The following is a 16687-nucleotide window of genomic DNA, read 5'->3' as shown; positions in this document are numbered from 1 at the left end:
AATGATGTGTATTGTTCTGTAATTTCTCATAACCCTATTTCGATAATGGATACGGGTTAGGGGTATTACACGATAACTCAATTCTTACTATTTATTGCTTGACATTTGCACATATTCAACAATCACTCGACAATGGACTATTTAAATTAAGCTTCTATAACCTCAAATATATAAAAATTAAAAAGAAAAAAACTTAAATTTACCTTAGTAGTAATGGTCGAATGTCATGGAAATGTTCTCCTAGGTTTTCTTCTCTCTTGGACAGCAAATGAAGGAATAAAGAAGATGACAACATTTTCGTCCTCTAACTTCATATTTATAATTAAGTATTGATTAATCTAATTTAATTTAGGTTAATTATGTTTTACTTATAATAATTTAATTATTAGATTAATTTAATAGAATGGAATCATCATCCACTAAATTTAACTTAAAAATGGTCTAATAACCATTTTAGCCCTTTGATTCATTGTTAATTAAGTCCTCAAGCATTTCGACAATTAAAAATCTATAGCTATTGAACTTTTACAATTTAGTCTCTAAGTCTTAATTAACTATTAATTCGGCAAAATTAATTGATCAATCTTTAATATATTTTTATATTATCCTTGTAAATATTCATATTTAATACTTATGGACTCGTTTTGTAAAAATGGAGTTTTGAAATCATATTTTTTGGTACCACTGAATTTTGGATTGTTACAAGAAGGGTGATTATGATGAGCACTTGAGTAATTATGTTTTCTTCACTTTCCAAATGGTAAATAAAGTTCAACTGATTCTGAAAATGGTGGTAGTAATGTTAAATAAACAAAGGACTTCATAGACACTTACAAGACCATGCTTAATAAGTGGGATCAGGTTTGTAAGATCAATGTATGCCTCACTAATGATAATTATATGTTGAAATAAGAGAATAAAAAGCTCTTAAAAAAGATTTAAAAAAAAGGACTCTTTATTAATTGTAAAATGAGCCCAACTTAGTGAAACTATAAAGAAGTTATTTGTAGCTTAGTCTATTTTAAACAAGATGGGCTCCAAAGGTGAGAAGCTGATGAAATCCTTGCTGAAAAAGTGACCCTTATAGTCTTTGTGATAGCTAAGGGGATTGTTGGAAAACCCAAAAGCTCGAAGAAGGTTGAAGTTATTTAATACTATTGGGAAGCAACATAAATGCAAGGGAAAAATGAAGTGTCATTAGATTCTAAGGGCATATTAAGCCCAAATGTTACAAACTACCAAAAGATTTCATAAGAGAGCAGTTAGTGGTTGCCTTAGTTGCATCTCGCATTACAATTGACAAAATATAGAAGCAAAAGCTTGTTTGGTGGAAAAATCATCAAAAATGATTTTTGGTTTATCGCCAATCCTTGAAGGCTTCTACTAAGCATTTGGTATTTTGATAGAAGGAAGTAGAAAGTGAATGTAGAGATTGCTTAAAAAAGTTCCAAGAAAACCATCTCTAAAAAGTGGCCTTCTGTAAACCCCACACCCGTGCCCTACGTTGGGACGGAATACGAGACCTTACTAAACTTAAACACATGCATTTAAACGTTTCCAAGTCACCAAGACTTGATCAAATTTAAAACTTTTTCGAACTTTATTAAATCTCCTTAATATGGGCCTACAAGGCCTCAAACATTCATTGGAAGCTATTCGGAACCAACTCGGGTCCTTTAACCGACTTAATAAAAATAACCCTTGAAACAGGGCACACGCTCGTGTGGTCATTATAACATGGCCGTGTTGATGGCCCGTGTGACACACACGGCCTAGGCATCTAAGGACATGCCCGTATCCTATGCCCGTGCGAATTAAATTCTAAATTTAAGCCTATAGGGGTTTTCACACGGCCTGACACACGCCCGTGTCCATTTCCCTGCCCCTTACACGGCCATGACACGCCCGTGTCTTAACCCGTGTCTAAAAACCTTGACATTCTATTTCTAACATCAGCACCCAATAAGGGGTACACGGCCAAGGCACACACCTGTGGCCAGAGGTCGTGTCCTCAACATAGCTAAGACACATGGCTGTGTCTCTGCCCGTGTGTTTACTACCATGCATACTAATTACAAATTTTACATGCAGGGGACACACTGCTGAATAACACGCCCATGGGGCTGACCGTGTGTCACATATTGCCTAGACACACGCCCATGTGTCTACCCATGTGGACAATATAAGGCTATCTGCCACCCTGTAACGCAATCTAACACCAACCAACATATTAAAATCTAATTTAATATGATTTCTCAACCAAACAACCATAGCTAAGGCCTACATACATTTCATAAATTCAACCATGACAACAATTTCACATTCATGAAAGACTAGCTTGCATTCATATAATGACTTTCAATATTAGCCATTTTCCATGGCTTTATACAAAATAAATAAAATATTAGATCGGGCCAACACATTTGGCCAATTAACAGTGACACAAAACTCAAAAGTCGAGGTCCGATGCATGCCATAATCAAAATAAAAGCTCTAACTATACCAAGTACTTTAGATGATAGTGTGATTGATGCCTCTGACGTCCGATAATCCTAGAGCTAATTAGGCGGTACTATAAGAAAATAGAAAGGAGAGGGAGTAAGCATAAAGCTTAGTAAGTTGCATGAAAATAAACAAAAACTACTTATCATAAAGCAATATGCTCATAACCTTTTATAGCTTATTCATGAATACCATAAATAGACGTAAACAGAACTTACTCATCACCATCCAATACAAGTCATATTGCATACATTGAGCCCATATCTCATACATTTCAATTAGGTACCTATACCACTCATCACATGATCATAACTTTTCTCATTTCGATATAAATCATAAACCTTTTGTTGAACCATTAGGAATACTACCGGATACTCAATAGCCCTAACATGGGTTAAGATGCTGACACCATATCCCAAACATGGTCTTACACTGGCTCTCATCTATCGGTGTCGATGCCATGTCCCAAACAGGTCTTACACTGACACAAAACAAGCTGACGCCATGTCCCAAACAGGTCTTACACTAGCTTGTATCTCGCAAGGCCAATGCATATCCTAGACATGCCTTACACTAGCTCTCGTCTCAATACCGATGCATGTCCCAGACATGTCTTACACTAAAACACAAATGACCCAAGTGTCATGGCATGAATATCTGAAGATTCCTAAGGCTCAACCGAGGGTTCTACTACTTCAATTCTCATCATGCTTAGTCATTTCCACAATCAAATAATTTATCCTATAAAAATTCATCCATTCATACATGATAACAATATAGTTGCATTATTTACACACAACTTACCTCGAATTACAAAATATAGGCGACTAGTCGGTTTTAGTCTACTTGCTTAGCCTTCCCCCGGTCTAGGTTTGGATTTTGTAATTCTTGACCTATAATGATAAAAATTCAAAAATTTAATCATTTTATCAATCTAGGTACTCAACAATGTATAATGGGGCAAAATGACCATTTTGCCCTTAGACTTTCACAAAATAACCATTTTACCCTTAGACCCGAAACTCGATTTTTATCATATTTTCTCCTTAACCAAGCCTAACCAACCATTTATTACTCTTATGACAACCCCAAATTTCCAATATTTCACAACATTATTATCTATTTTACAAACTGTACAAAATGGTCCTATTAGGGCTTTCATGAGAAGTCCTTTCACAAAAGTTGTTTATTTCACAACCATGATTCATTTTATTCCATAAAATTTCAAAAAACAACATGAACACACTCATGGTAAAACCCTAGACTTTTAACCATTTTGCAAAATAGTCCCCTCATTTGAAAGTTCATGCTATAAGGGTTTCAAAAATACAAAAATTATAAAGAAAAGTCATCAAAACCACTTACTTGTAGGGAGATTAAGTGGATGAAAATTTTCAAGCTTCCAAAACCCTCCTATGGCTGATATTTTCGGTCAAGAAGAAAGGATGAATGAATAAGATGAAAGCTAGGCTGAAGGCTAGGCTTTAGGGTATTATTTTATCACACATTAGGTCATCAAATACCTAACACTTTGACTATTTTATTTTCTTTGTCTTATGGTCGGCCAAGCCTCTCTAAAGGGTCTAATTTCCCTTTAAAGACCCCTAATTTTAGTTTCATGGCAATTTAACACCCTTAGCTATCAAATCAAGACTGTTGCACCATATGCGATTTAGTCCTTTTTTGTAATTCAGCATGAAATCACTAAAATTACTTCACAAAATTTTTCATGCACTAATATAAACATGCTATAACTCTAAAATAATAATAAAATAATTTTTTTGACTTCGAATTGGTGGTCTCAAAACCACCATTCCGACTGAGCCCAAAATCAAGCTATTACACCTTTAGTGATGGAAAAAAGGGCAAGATACTTTGCAAAGATAGGCTTAACATAGGAGGAATAATAGAAATTCAAAATGAGTTCCTTGTGGAGGGATTAAAAGCTAAGCGAGATATCCCAAGTTTATGACTAGGGTATGTTGGTAAATTTTATCAGGAAGAGTTGCAAAGTGATTGACAAGTAAGATAAGATACAAATCAATCTACAATTGTTATAGGATGATGAAACCACTCACTTATAATCAAAATAGGTTTTCAAATATTGAGTTATGGCATGAGGTAATAGGCCATGTACATTTCAAAGGATTGCAAAGATTGATAATATACAATCTTTTTAAAGGACTACCAAAGTTAGAGGGAGTAATTCCAAATATGTGTGGTGAGTGCTTAAAGAGGAAGTAATAGTGTGAGTCACTTCCCAATTATAATTGATTCAAACAATTGAACCTTTAAAGCTTCTATAAATGAATTTGATAGGGTCAATGAAGATTTAAAGCTTAGGATGTAAAAGATATGTTCTTGTAAGTGTAGATGACTATTCCATGTTTACATAGGTAAGATTCTTGTGTGAAAAGTTCAACACATCTGATGCCTTCAAGAAACTGTGTAAAAAAGCTGAGAATGAAAAATGTTATCTTATTGGGAAAATTGTTAGGATGCATGACCAAGTAGAGGAATTTGAGAATGAATAATTCTCATATATTTTTGACAATACGACATTCAACATGAGTTTTTTGGTCCAAAAACTCCATAACAGAACGAGATTATTAAGAGTAACAATAGGACAATTTAGGATATTGCTCGTGTTATGCTAAGTGCCATGGGAATTTCTCACAGGTTTTAGGTAGAAGCTATTGATATAACTTACCATATGATTAATAGTCTTGTAGAGGCCAAAGACTAAAATGACACCTTATGAGATGTGTAGAGGAGGGAAGTTAGTAATTGGTACTTCCATGTGTTTGGGAGTGTCTAATACATTCAATAAACTTTATAACTATATGATAATAACATATCAATAAATGATTTATAGAAGTAGTAATACTAATAGTAGCTAAAAAATAGTAGAAAAGATGTTATAATAGTACATTATTGATAGTATATGAATAAATTATTTTTATATTATCAAAGTGAAATTATACTTCAAGCTTTATAATATAAAAAATAATAAGTTAATTTACTAAGTTATACATTTTAGATTTAAATTTTTCTTAATATGCTAAGTCATAATTAATTCTCAACTAATATATAGTATAGAAGTAAATAATAATATTTTATAACAAATTAATAACATAATTATAAAATCAATAAGTGGTTGGAAGAAGTGGACTAAATTGAATTTTGGAGTCGACATCCTTGAAAAGGCTTTACTTGAATATCACTTTGCCCGATCAAGATTAATCTCACTTTGTAAAATAAATCAAAACACATGTAGTTATACCAAAAAAATCATAATCATTATTTTGATTGAAATATAATATTTATTTCTTTAAAATATAATATTTATATTTTAAATAATTCAAGTTTAAATTGTTATAGAAAATTAAAATAAAAAAATATTACATTCCTTTTTATTGATATTATTATATTGATTTATATTTTAAAATTCATATTAATAATAAATACATAGATAATTAGTTTTAACCATGTAAACGTGATATCATTAAATCATTATTTATTTTATTTATTTTATAATACCACATAGATATTATTAAAATTAATTATCCATATTATATAAAAATTATTTAATATACTATTGAGTTTTAAAACTTCACAAATAGGTGCAGAGGCGAATCTCGTATCGGCATAGGCCCTTCCTCTTAAAATAGAAAATTATTATTTAGGCCTTCTAATTTTTTAAAATTTTAAATTAATAAAGGTAAAATTACACTTTTCTTCTTTAAAATTATAAAATTTAATTTAATTTTTAAAATTATAAATATATAGACTATAAAAATTAAAATTATTTTGCCCCTAAAAATTGTTCTAGCTTCGTTACTAAACAAGTGATTGACAAGTATCGTAAAAATATAATGAAACATTCAAAATAAATATTTAAAAAATAAATATAAATTTTTAAAATTATTTATAAAATAAATAAAAATTTACCCTTATTATATTGCTTTTATTATAATGTAGGGTGAAGGTGTGATGAAGAGAAAGGAAGAAATCCATCAATCTATGGATATTACATATGGTTATATGGGGATGCGTGAATATCTTATTTATAATTTTGAAATTGTAATTTATAATAATAAGTATTGTAAATGATATATTCTGTGCGAATTAGTGTCTTCAGGTGAAAATGGCAGTTAAAGTAGCTATCATATCAGAAATGTTAGTCAAAAGCCCCCTTCACTGCAGTGAGAAAAAGGGGAAGTGACGAAGAAAGGAAAGGCTCATGCATTCATACATGAGCAATGGAGAGAGAAAAGAAAGAAAAATGACATCTTGTGAAAACCAAGAATAAAAATTTTGACATTTCGGGTGTGTGGGCTTTGGGATTTCAATATTATAATTATCATAGTTTGTCTTCACATTCCTTGTCAGAGAACAGTGAAAACTCATCAAAGTCTAGGACTTTTCAGGTCACCTTCTTCAATCAAAGAGGACTCCTCTTTATATATATATATATATTTTTTTTTTTTTTTGTTCTTTTAATTTGCCCCCACACCCCCCACCCATTTTTTACCTGTTTATGGATCCCAAGGGCGCCAAGCAGCCTCCAGAGGAAGTAGCCAACTTGTTGAGCCTGCCACCCCAACCCCAACAGCAACAGCCTCAAAACATGGGAGAGAATAAAGAAGCAGAAATCAAGGATTTCCAGATTGTGGTTGCAGATAAAGGAGAAGGGAAGAAGCAACAGTTGGCCCCAAAGAGAAGTTCTAACAAAGACAGGCACACCAAAGTTGAAGGAAGAGGTAGAAGGATAAGGATGCCTGCTTTATGTGCTGCTAGAATCTTTCAGTTGACCAGGGAATTGGGTCACAAGTCTGATGGGGAAACAATACAGTGGCTGTTACAACAAGCTGAACCATCAATAATTGCCGCCACTGGGAGCGGAACAATTCCAGCATCAGCTTTGGCTGCAGCTTGGGGCTCAGTTTCACAGCCAGGGGCCTCTCTATCAGCAGGGTTGCACCAAAAGATGGAAGATTTAGGGGGGTCCAGTATAGGATCAGGGAGCAGTAGGACCAGTTGGACAATGGTTGGTGGCAATTTGGGAAGACCCCATCATGTGGCGACCGGGTTATGGCCACCAGTCAGTGGTTTTGGGTTTCAGTCATCATCTGGTCCGTCTACAACAAATTTTGGCAGTGATAGTTCCAATTATCTGCAAAAGCTTGGGTTTCCAGGTTTTGACTTGCCAGCTAGTAACATGGGTCAGATAAGTTTCACCTCAATCTTGGGCGGAGCTAATCAGCAGCTCCCGGGTTTGGAACTTGGGTTATCTCAAGATGGTCATATTGGGGTCTTAAATCCTCATGCTTTGGACCAGATTTATCAGCAGATGGAGCAAGCTCGGATGCAACCCCAACATCAGCATCAGCGCCAGCAACAAACCCCTGCTAAGGATGACTCCCAAGGATCGGGCCAGTAAAGTTTTAAACTTTGAGAGCAAGATGAAAAAGAGTAGGATTCCTGAGACACAGGATGGCTTTGTTTTTTCTTGTAATGGTTCAGTATTGTATAATGGGGAAAACCAAAAAAAAAAAATAACAAGTGTGAGAGAAATGGATACTTTTCCTCTCAGAAATCTATGGGGACTAGATTGAGTGGCTTCTTTCTTTCTGCACTGCTTCACCCAAGTTTCCATTACAGAGGTTGTTTCTCTTGATTCATGCCTTCTGTTGAACTTGCATCCTCCGAATTCTTCAGAGAAGTACTAATTCTTTTGTGCTAAACTATTTTACTGTGGAGTGTGCAGGTGGAGCTTTGCGCATCTCAGTAGCTTGGATTTGGGCTCAACTTCTTGTTTGATCCAGGGTGTGTTGATTGTGATGCAAGGCAAATCTAATTGTTTTCTTCTTCACTACGTGTGGATAGATTGGCAACGGTTTGTTTGTGAAATTAAAAATAGGAATTCACAGTAATACATGTCCAGTTTCTTGTTAGATGAAGTAAGATTTCTTGTTTCTCTAAAAGAATATATTCTTGCACATAAAGGGCTAATTATTGATTACACCGTGGGCTCTGGCTGCCAGACCAAGCATGTTTCCTGCTATAGCATGTCATCTATCATATAAGAATCTAGTTCTTTTGTCATCACTTGAAAGTCGCTCCTTTGCAATGATCTTACCTTGTTTGGAAAGCTCTTTAGTGATAGTCCTTTTGTTGAACACCATATATTTCTCTCTAACATCCTAAATTACCATAGGTTCATTTTTTGTTTAAGGAACTTGTATCCACCCACCGCTTGAGCTTGACATATAAAGAGACTTGGCTTAGCATTCATGTATCATAGGATGTGTTATTAACTGTTTATATCTTCCTTGGATGTGCTATCACCAAATTGCCTAAGTAACTTTTCTAAACTGCGCTCTTAGTAAACTCTTGCTCCAGGTACAATGTTTTTAAAGAAACAATTTAGTGGTTGTGGAAAATTAACCTTGATATAAAGCTGATAAAAAACCACTTTTTTTTACAAAGTTAACATATTTGATAAAATTTTCTATAAAATACTTGGTGGGACTTTTATCAAAAAAAATACTGTAAGAGTAAAGCTTTAAGGAAATAGTGCAAGAAATGAGAATGACTATATATACCCATGAGATAAAATTACCGTGGTCCTAACAAGTCTAGAGCTTGCAGGTTTAATGTGTACTGAAATAGACATTTCAGGTTAACTTTGTCTTCTACTAGTTCTGTAATTGGATTGAAGCTTTTGCCCTCATATGGTGTTTTTGTAGAGTGTATTTATGTTCCTGTTGGATTTTCCATACTGTATTTATTGTCACTTACTCCTAGTCCTATATGGCAGCCTTTCAGGTTGACTATAGCACGACCATAGGAATCTAAATCTTTTGAATCCCTGCCTGGCCCTTTTTAAGTCACTGAGCATCTCAGCCTCTCTTAATGTTGCTTCAAGGTGTCAATTTCATAGTAAAAAAAAGAACCAACAGCTACAAAACTACATGATGTGAAGCAATTCATTTAACAAATCTGATTAAATTTGTGTTCTAAACAACATGGTGTGTATTATATTTAAGCTGAGCATTTTGATTGCATGATATCCACCTGCTGATGTTGAGGGTAGATGGAGGAATACGATGACAACAACATCCATTTGATTTATATTTTAAAGAACAACTAAATCCAAAACTAAGCATTGCTGCATAAAGTATGAAAATGATTTGAGAAAGGTGTAGGAGGAGGAGGATAAGGGCATGCATTAATTGAAGTCCCCTGTTTTTATTGAAGGTGAAGAAAGAAATGGGTAGTAGGGGGAGTTCAAGTAGCAGGCAATTAATTACAAAGAAAGCCCAATTAAGCTTTGGTGTTGAATTGGAACGCCCACTCGAATCATCCCGCAAAGACAAAAGGGAATATGATAATGAAGTCCACTTCTACAGCTGGTAGCCATGAACCTCAACCTTTTCTGCACCTTCAATTCTAGATGATCTGAATCTATAGCTATAGCGACCATTTCTTAGATTCTGCCTTTATATATTTATATATGTTTCTTTGTACACCTTTCCTTTCTTATCCTATCCTAGTGTGTGCTTTGCATAAACCGTGAATTCTTAGGCTAAAATAAAATGAAATGAATTACACACCAATAGACTAAACTTCTATAGAATTTTCGCGATGATCACGGTCGGCTTTTCAGGATTATAATAGGGATAATATCACATTTGGCACTTATACTTTCATAAAATATTCAATGTTACTTGCACTTTAAAAATGTCCAATATGGTATCTAAACTATCAATTTATGTATTATTTGGTTCATGTACTTTCATAAAATGTCCAATAGCACTTCTACTTCGAAAATGTTGAATGTACTACCTAAACTATCAATATGTGTATATCATTAGTAAATGCTAAACCAACCAATGAAAAATTGACACGTAGATTTTTTTTCAAATCATTGATCCCACATGGATAATATAACATTACATGAAAATATAAATAAAAATAAATAAATTAAATTTAAAAATAATTAAACCTAAAAAAATAAGTTTTAACTTTAAAATTTTAATTTCATTGCTTGAGATTTTTCTTAGAGGAAATTTGAATAACAAAGCAGTAATAAGTTTGAGGTTGCAACTTTTAACTCAAAATTTCATCAAATTTTTTAAAACTCTAATTTTTTTAAAATTTTCCGAAATTTATACAAGCTAAAATTTTCAAAAGTTTGTCTCTTGCTTGACTTTTTAATCTTGAATGGGAGGGTTGAATAACTTGATTTCAACTACCATGGCATTCTCCAAATTTTGTTTCTGAAATATTTGGATTCATCTTAAGCTAAGAGTGAGAAGGTTTTGAAAGAAAGTTTGCAAAAAATCAAGATCAACTTTTTGCAATTAGGATTTCGTACGGAGAAAATTTCATTTCAAATGGGAAGCTCTTTGGAGAAGATGACTTTAGTATACTTTAATGAAGAATATGACGGTTTTGCTTATATAACTTAAAATTTATAAAATTAGTCCCTAAAACTTTAACTATTCAACTAAGGTAACATCCTCAAATTTTAACAATAACGCAAAATACGACATGGGTCAACTAGCTTAAGATATCAAAATTTCGAAAACATAAAAAATTACAAGATAACTAAATTGAACATACCAATTTGAGCTTGAAACTTTAAAAATTCTAAGTTTTTCTTTTTACTTTGGTTTAATGAAGAAAAGAATGGAAATGTTTTTTTATTACCCATTATCTATACTTCTATTTTAATGGCTTTTATTTAGTTATTAACAATGTTATATATATAATATAAAACATACATATTACTAATTAATCGGCCATATACACACTTAACTAAGGTATATTTCTCATTTAAACCTTTTATAATTAATTCTAATTATAATTATAATTCCTTAATAAATTGTACTTTTACCACTTATGTGATTTAGTCTCTATACTTAAATTAAACATTAATTCAATGAAATTATCTAACCAAAATTCAATTCGCTTCTAATATAATTTCGTAATTATTTAATAATAATATTTAAGAGTCCAGGTTACGGAAATGTGATTTCGAAACCAAACTTTCTGACACCACTGACTTTCGGGTCATTACACGCTACATACACCAACGCAGGCTGCCTAACATTAGTCTAATTAGCACCTTGACTCGATGCCTTCTATCCAAAACCCATACCATTACCACCTCTAAAATGGCCCCAGCCTCTCGGAAGCTGCTGAACTACCCTCTTAAGCTGAACCCGATCCTGAAATGGAGCTTACATCTGCTCAACCCGATGCAGACAATCCTTAATCTGATTTTCCATAGACCCACACCGTAGACATGCTCTCATCCTCCTCTAACACTCTCCCGGATGGCACCTACCACAATCAGTACAAACCTGAGCCCTACAAACATTTATTGTTGCCTCGACCTGTTGAGACTTGTCAACCTTGACCCATTTCTTAGGCCGCAAAGCTGTACCAGAAGGACTTGCCTCTCTCCTATTCTTACTCTGATATCTGCTTTGATCCTTTCTTTCGCACTCCACGCGCTTAATTTCTTCCACTAATTTGGTCTTCTCCACTAACGTTTCGAAGACCCACTCCTACTGCAAAGCTACCAGAACATGTAGATCGTAGAGAAGCCTATCCCCAAAACGAACACTCTTATCATACTTGGTTGCAACCAAAATCTGAGCGTACCTGCTTAGCCTTAGAAACTTGGCCTCATACTCAGCCACAAACATCTCCCCATTCTTAATCCTGATAAACTCCAATCTACGAACTTCAATGTACCTCGCCTTCAAATATTTCTTTTAGAAGGCACTCTGCAAGAACTCCCAAGTCACAAGCTCAGCCTATGTGCCCCTCACCACAGACTGCCACCACTAGTATGCCTCATCGCAAAGCAAAGATATGACACCCTTCAATTTCTGCTCTAGGGAATAATCCAAGTCGTCCATAATTCTTTCGATGGCCTCCAACTAATACTTGGTCACAGTCAGGGTAATCTTAGTCATACCACCCCGAAATAGCTCGACAACATTAGACCGAAGTCGCTCAATCATAGACCATCGACACACAAATCCAGTTTGGGCCCTAACAACCCTTTTTAGTACTCTCAGCATAGCCTGGGACAATGCATCGACCCCTACACTCTAATTTTAAGTCTCGACAATAAGTGTCTTACAGTCTCACTAGTCTCCAAATTGTGCATACTGCCTAGAGAATTATGCTTAGCTTCAGCCCCTCGACAGCGTCCATCACAACCTTACGTACCACATGTGCTCATTTTAATTATCTGACTGTTTCAAAAATTTTATATATTAGCTTAGGTTATTAAAGATCTTAAGTCTAGAGTTTTAAAAGAATTATTTCAGTTTTTAGCTAAAGTAGAGTGTTCTGAATTCTGCAGTTTTACTAGTTTGTCTAGTATAGTTAAAGTAAAAGTAACTTACTAGTTTGGTGCCAGAGTCTCGAGTTCTCTTTTTACGAACTCAAACATAAAAAAATCAAAATCTAAATATATACATATATATTTTTAAAACAAATTTTCATCAAATTTTAACCCAAAACCACAACTCAAATCTAAACCTTGCTCTAATACCACCAAATGTAATACCCTACACCGGCCTAGACATTATGACCGAATCTTGAGGAATTACATTACTTATTTTAAAACTTCAGATTTAAACTTGATAAAGAAATATTTTCGAAAGCATTACTTTTAGCAAATCTCTTACAAGTTTTTAGAAAATATGCGTAGAACTTATTTATTTTACAGAAAAACAATTACTTTGTTACTTAATTTCGCAGCGGAAATTTCGGAGTTGCTAGTTTGAAAATCATGAATCTAGTATGTGAATACGTGTAGTTTGCAGTTTAACGAAACTAAAATCCAACAGAAAATCTAAAAAAAAAAGTGAAAAATAAAGTCCAAAACATTTATACAGTCCAAAAAGTCCAAATTTAAGTTTAAATTTATAAACCATCTTTTTATTTAGCTAAATCCAATCTGGGCTCTTGCACACCGCCTATCCTAAAATCGCTGATGACCTAAAAAGATAAATTATTGAGTGAGCTAACAAAGCTCAGTGTGCAACTCAACCCACATACAAAAATGGATAACAGATAGTCATACAGAAATCAATAACCTAGCAAACATAGATGGAAAGGCATATCATGCGACGCAACACAACAATCAAATCAGATACAGATGGAATGGCATATCATGCAATGAAACATATTACACAGATCAAATACAAATCCTACCCCTATGCACTACACACCATCTCCATCCCGCCCAATATACCAAATAGGGTAATTAGTACCCATCCAACCCCACACACCAATTAGTGATCATATATCACTATTCAAAAATATGCAGTCAAGCTGATAGATATAATGTGGAAACCGTCAGAATCAGATATATGCAGTGTTTAACTGTCGAATACAAAAATTTGTGGTGTTACTACCAGAAATTGCAGAACATATTCTGCTAGAACTTCCTCCGTCACATTTCATATCCCACCACAATACATATGAAACAACATAGCACATATTTAGAATAAACATTCTTTTATATGCTTAACTAATAAAAATCATGCTAACGATGCTCACAAATGTACATAACAGATACACAATTAATAAGACAACATAATTCTAGAAATTATGGAAACACATCAAAACAACAATTTTCATTTATCAAATAACATACATATCACTTAATAGAACCTACAAAATCACTGACCTTGAAACGCATTTCAAAACATGGCCCTAACTAATTTTACTCAAATTGGGCCCACACGTCCATATGGCCCACACGACCTACCTAGTATTGCTCGTGTGGTCCATACAACCTACTTGTCGTAGCCCGTGTGGTTCATATGGCCTAGCACATGATCAAGTACACACCCGTATGGTTTGTACGGCCAAACATATAGCCGTGTGCCGTCAATAGTAAGGTTTTTAGTTTTGCACTGTTCACTAATTTTTCGAAATTAGAGTTACACACCTGATTGTAACGAAATGTCAATACATAGCAACAATTCTAGATCCTATATACGGCTAGGGGTGTTCAAACGATTAATTGATCAGTTAATCTAATCAAATTAATACTAATTGAATTAACCAAATTTTTTTAATCTTTTAACTATTAACCGAACTAAAATTTTTTCAGAATGTTTAACTGAACCGAAATATTTCGGTTAACTCTGTCGGTTAATCGAATTTTATATGTTTTGTTTTTTTAGTTAAAACAAGTATAAAACATATAAAAACTAAATTTATAATGTTCATTTGACCGAATTAACTAAACTAATAATGGCCTTAATACATATAATATATAATATTATTTATTAAGTTCGATTAATTTGTTTAATTACCCAATTTCGAACCAAATTAACCGTTAATCAAAATTCCAAAAAACACTTTAACTAACTTTCAAACAAACTAGATCAGTTAACCGGTCGTTTAATCGAATTAGATCGGTTAGACCAGTTATTAGGTTTTAACCAAAGTTTGAACACCATTATATACGGCAATCAACTTATTGGGTTAGCAAATAAACACGAGAATCAACCTCTATTTGACAAAACATTCGTTCGAAAATTAAACGCTTGAACCTCACAACCGAATTAACACAATTAGCCCCTAAACATGGGTGTTCGAGCACTTACCCTTAGCGATAGGGGTTTCAACACACTCATGAAGCTAGAGGAATGTCGTGTGTCTCGTGATCTTCTCCTATTAAAAAAACCAAAACGTCCAAATTTATTATTAAAAGCCAATCAATTCACTTACCAACCCTGAGAAAAATGTTTAAATGAAACACTAAATGGAGTACTACTGTACTTACCGAGAAACGTAAAATTAACGATAACAAAGGAAGACAAAAGAGTTGGAAGAAGAACACAACAACAGTCAGCAAGCTATGGAATCCGAAAGAAATGAGAAAATGAATAGAAGAACAAAGAAAGGATAAATAGAATAACAAAGGGAAGAACTAAATTTTAAGAAGTTGAATAGGGAAAAAATTGAAAAAGAAATCAATAGAAAAATTTTTGCTGCAATAAGGAACTGACGTGAAAGAAAACAATATTAGGAAAATGGGAAAAATGGAAACAACACTTAGCAAAACTTTAAGAGAAATAGCAAAACTTTAAGAGAAAACCTCTTTTTTAAAACCAAAAATAAAAAATAAACTAATTAAGCCCTCCACTAAATCCTAGTTGGAATTTGAATTTGAACCAAATCCTGAGCATGGGTGGCACAACAAAGAAAAGCAAAAATATTTCTCTTTTTTGCACACATGACAGCGTTTAAACTTGAGACCTAAGGGTAAGCTAATGCCTTACCACTAAACCAGAAGGCTTATTTTTATTGACAAATTTACAAAAATAAAAGATAACCGACAGGTGACCAGTTAAGTTACCCTAATCCATGTTGTCGAATCGAGTCTTCCTATTCCCAAGTGGCTTCCTCAATACCATGATTCCGTCATATAACCTTAACCAAAAAGATACTCTTCCTTCTCAAGACTTTTACCACTCGATCCAAAATTTGCATTTGCTTCTTCTCAAAAGTCAAATCTGGCCTCACATCCATTTCCTCAATCGGCACAATGTGAGATGGATTTGACCAATACCGTCTTAAAATAGAGAAGTGGAAAACATCATGGATCCGATTCAAATCCAAAGGTAGCTCAACTAATATAAAACTGGTCCTACTTGTCTTAAAATTCAATAAAGCCCAATGAACCTAGGGCTCAACTTGCTCTTACGTCCAAACCTCAGAACCTTCTTCCAGAGAGATACTTATAGAAAAACCTTCTCTCCCACATCAAACTCAATATCCTTCCTCTTAAGATATGCACAGGATGTATGTTTATTGGATGTTGCCTTTAACCGATCCCAAATTAGTCTAATCTTATCCTCAATCTCAATAACCAAATCTGGACCTATAGTCTTCCTCTTGCCCAACTAAGTCCAACACAGTGGAATGTGACACTTATAACCATACAGAGCCTCATAAGGTGCCATATGAATATAGGCTTAGAAGTTGTTATTGTAAGCAAACTCAACCAGAGGCAGAAATTCTTCCCAACTACCACGGTGTTCAATAACACAACCCCGAAACATATCCTCTAGAACTTGAATTACCCTCTCGAACTGTCTATCAGGCTACGGATGGAATGTTGTACTAAATTCCA

The 16687-nt window shown here is 33.9% G+C and overlaps 1 protein-coding gene across 1 annotated transcript; it reads left to right on the top strand.

Moving 5' to 3' along the window:
* The first annotated feature begins 6505 nt into the window (after positions 1-6505).
* Positions 6506-8492, top strand: LOC108467678 (transcription factor TCP20-like). Its single transcript, XM_017768411.2, has 2 exons — positions 6506-8168; positions 8273-8492. The coding sequence occupies exon 1, from the start codon at positions 7043-7045 to the stop codon at positions 7943-7945; it is 903 nt and encodes a 300-aa protein (XP_017623900.1). The 5' UTR covers positions 6506-7042; the 3' UTR covers positions 7946-8168; positions 8273-8492.
* The last annotated feature ends 8195 nt before the right edge of the window (positions 8493-16687 follow it).

This window comes from Gossypium arboreum, chromosome 4, assembly GCF_025698485.1.
Source record: "Gossypium arboreum isolate Shixiya-1 chromosome 4, ASM2569848v2, whole genome shotgun sequence".
NCBI lineage: Eukaryota > Viridiplantae > Streptophyta > Magnoliopsida > Malvales > Malvaceae > Gossypium > Gossypium arboreum.
Note: the sequence above shows the minus strand (reverse complement) of the source record. Positions and strands in the feature narration are given on the sequence as shown.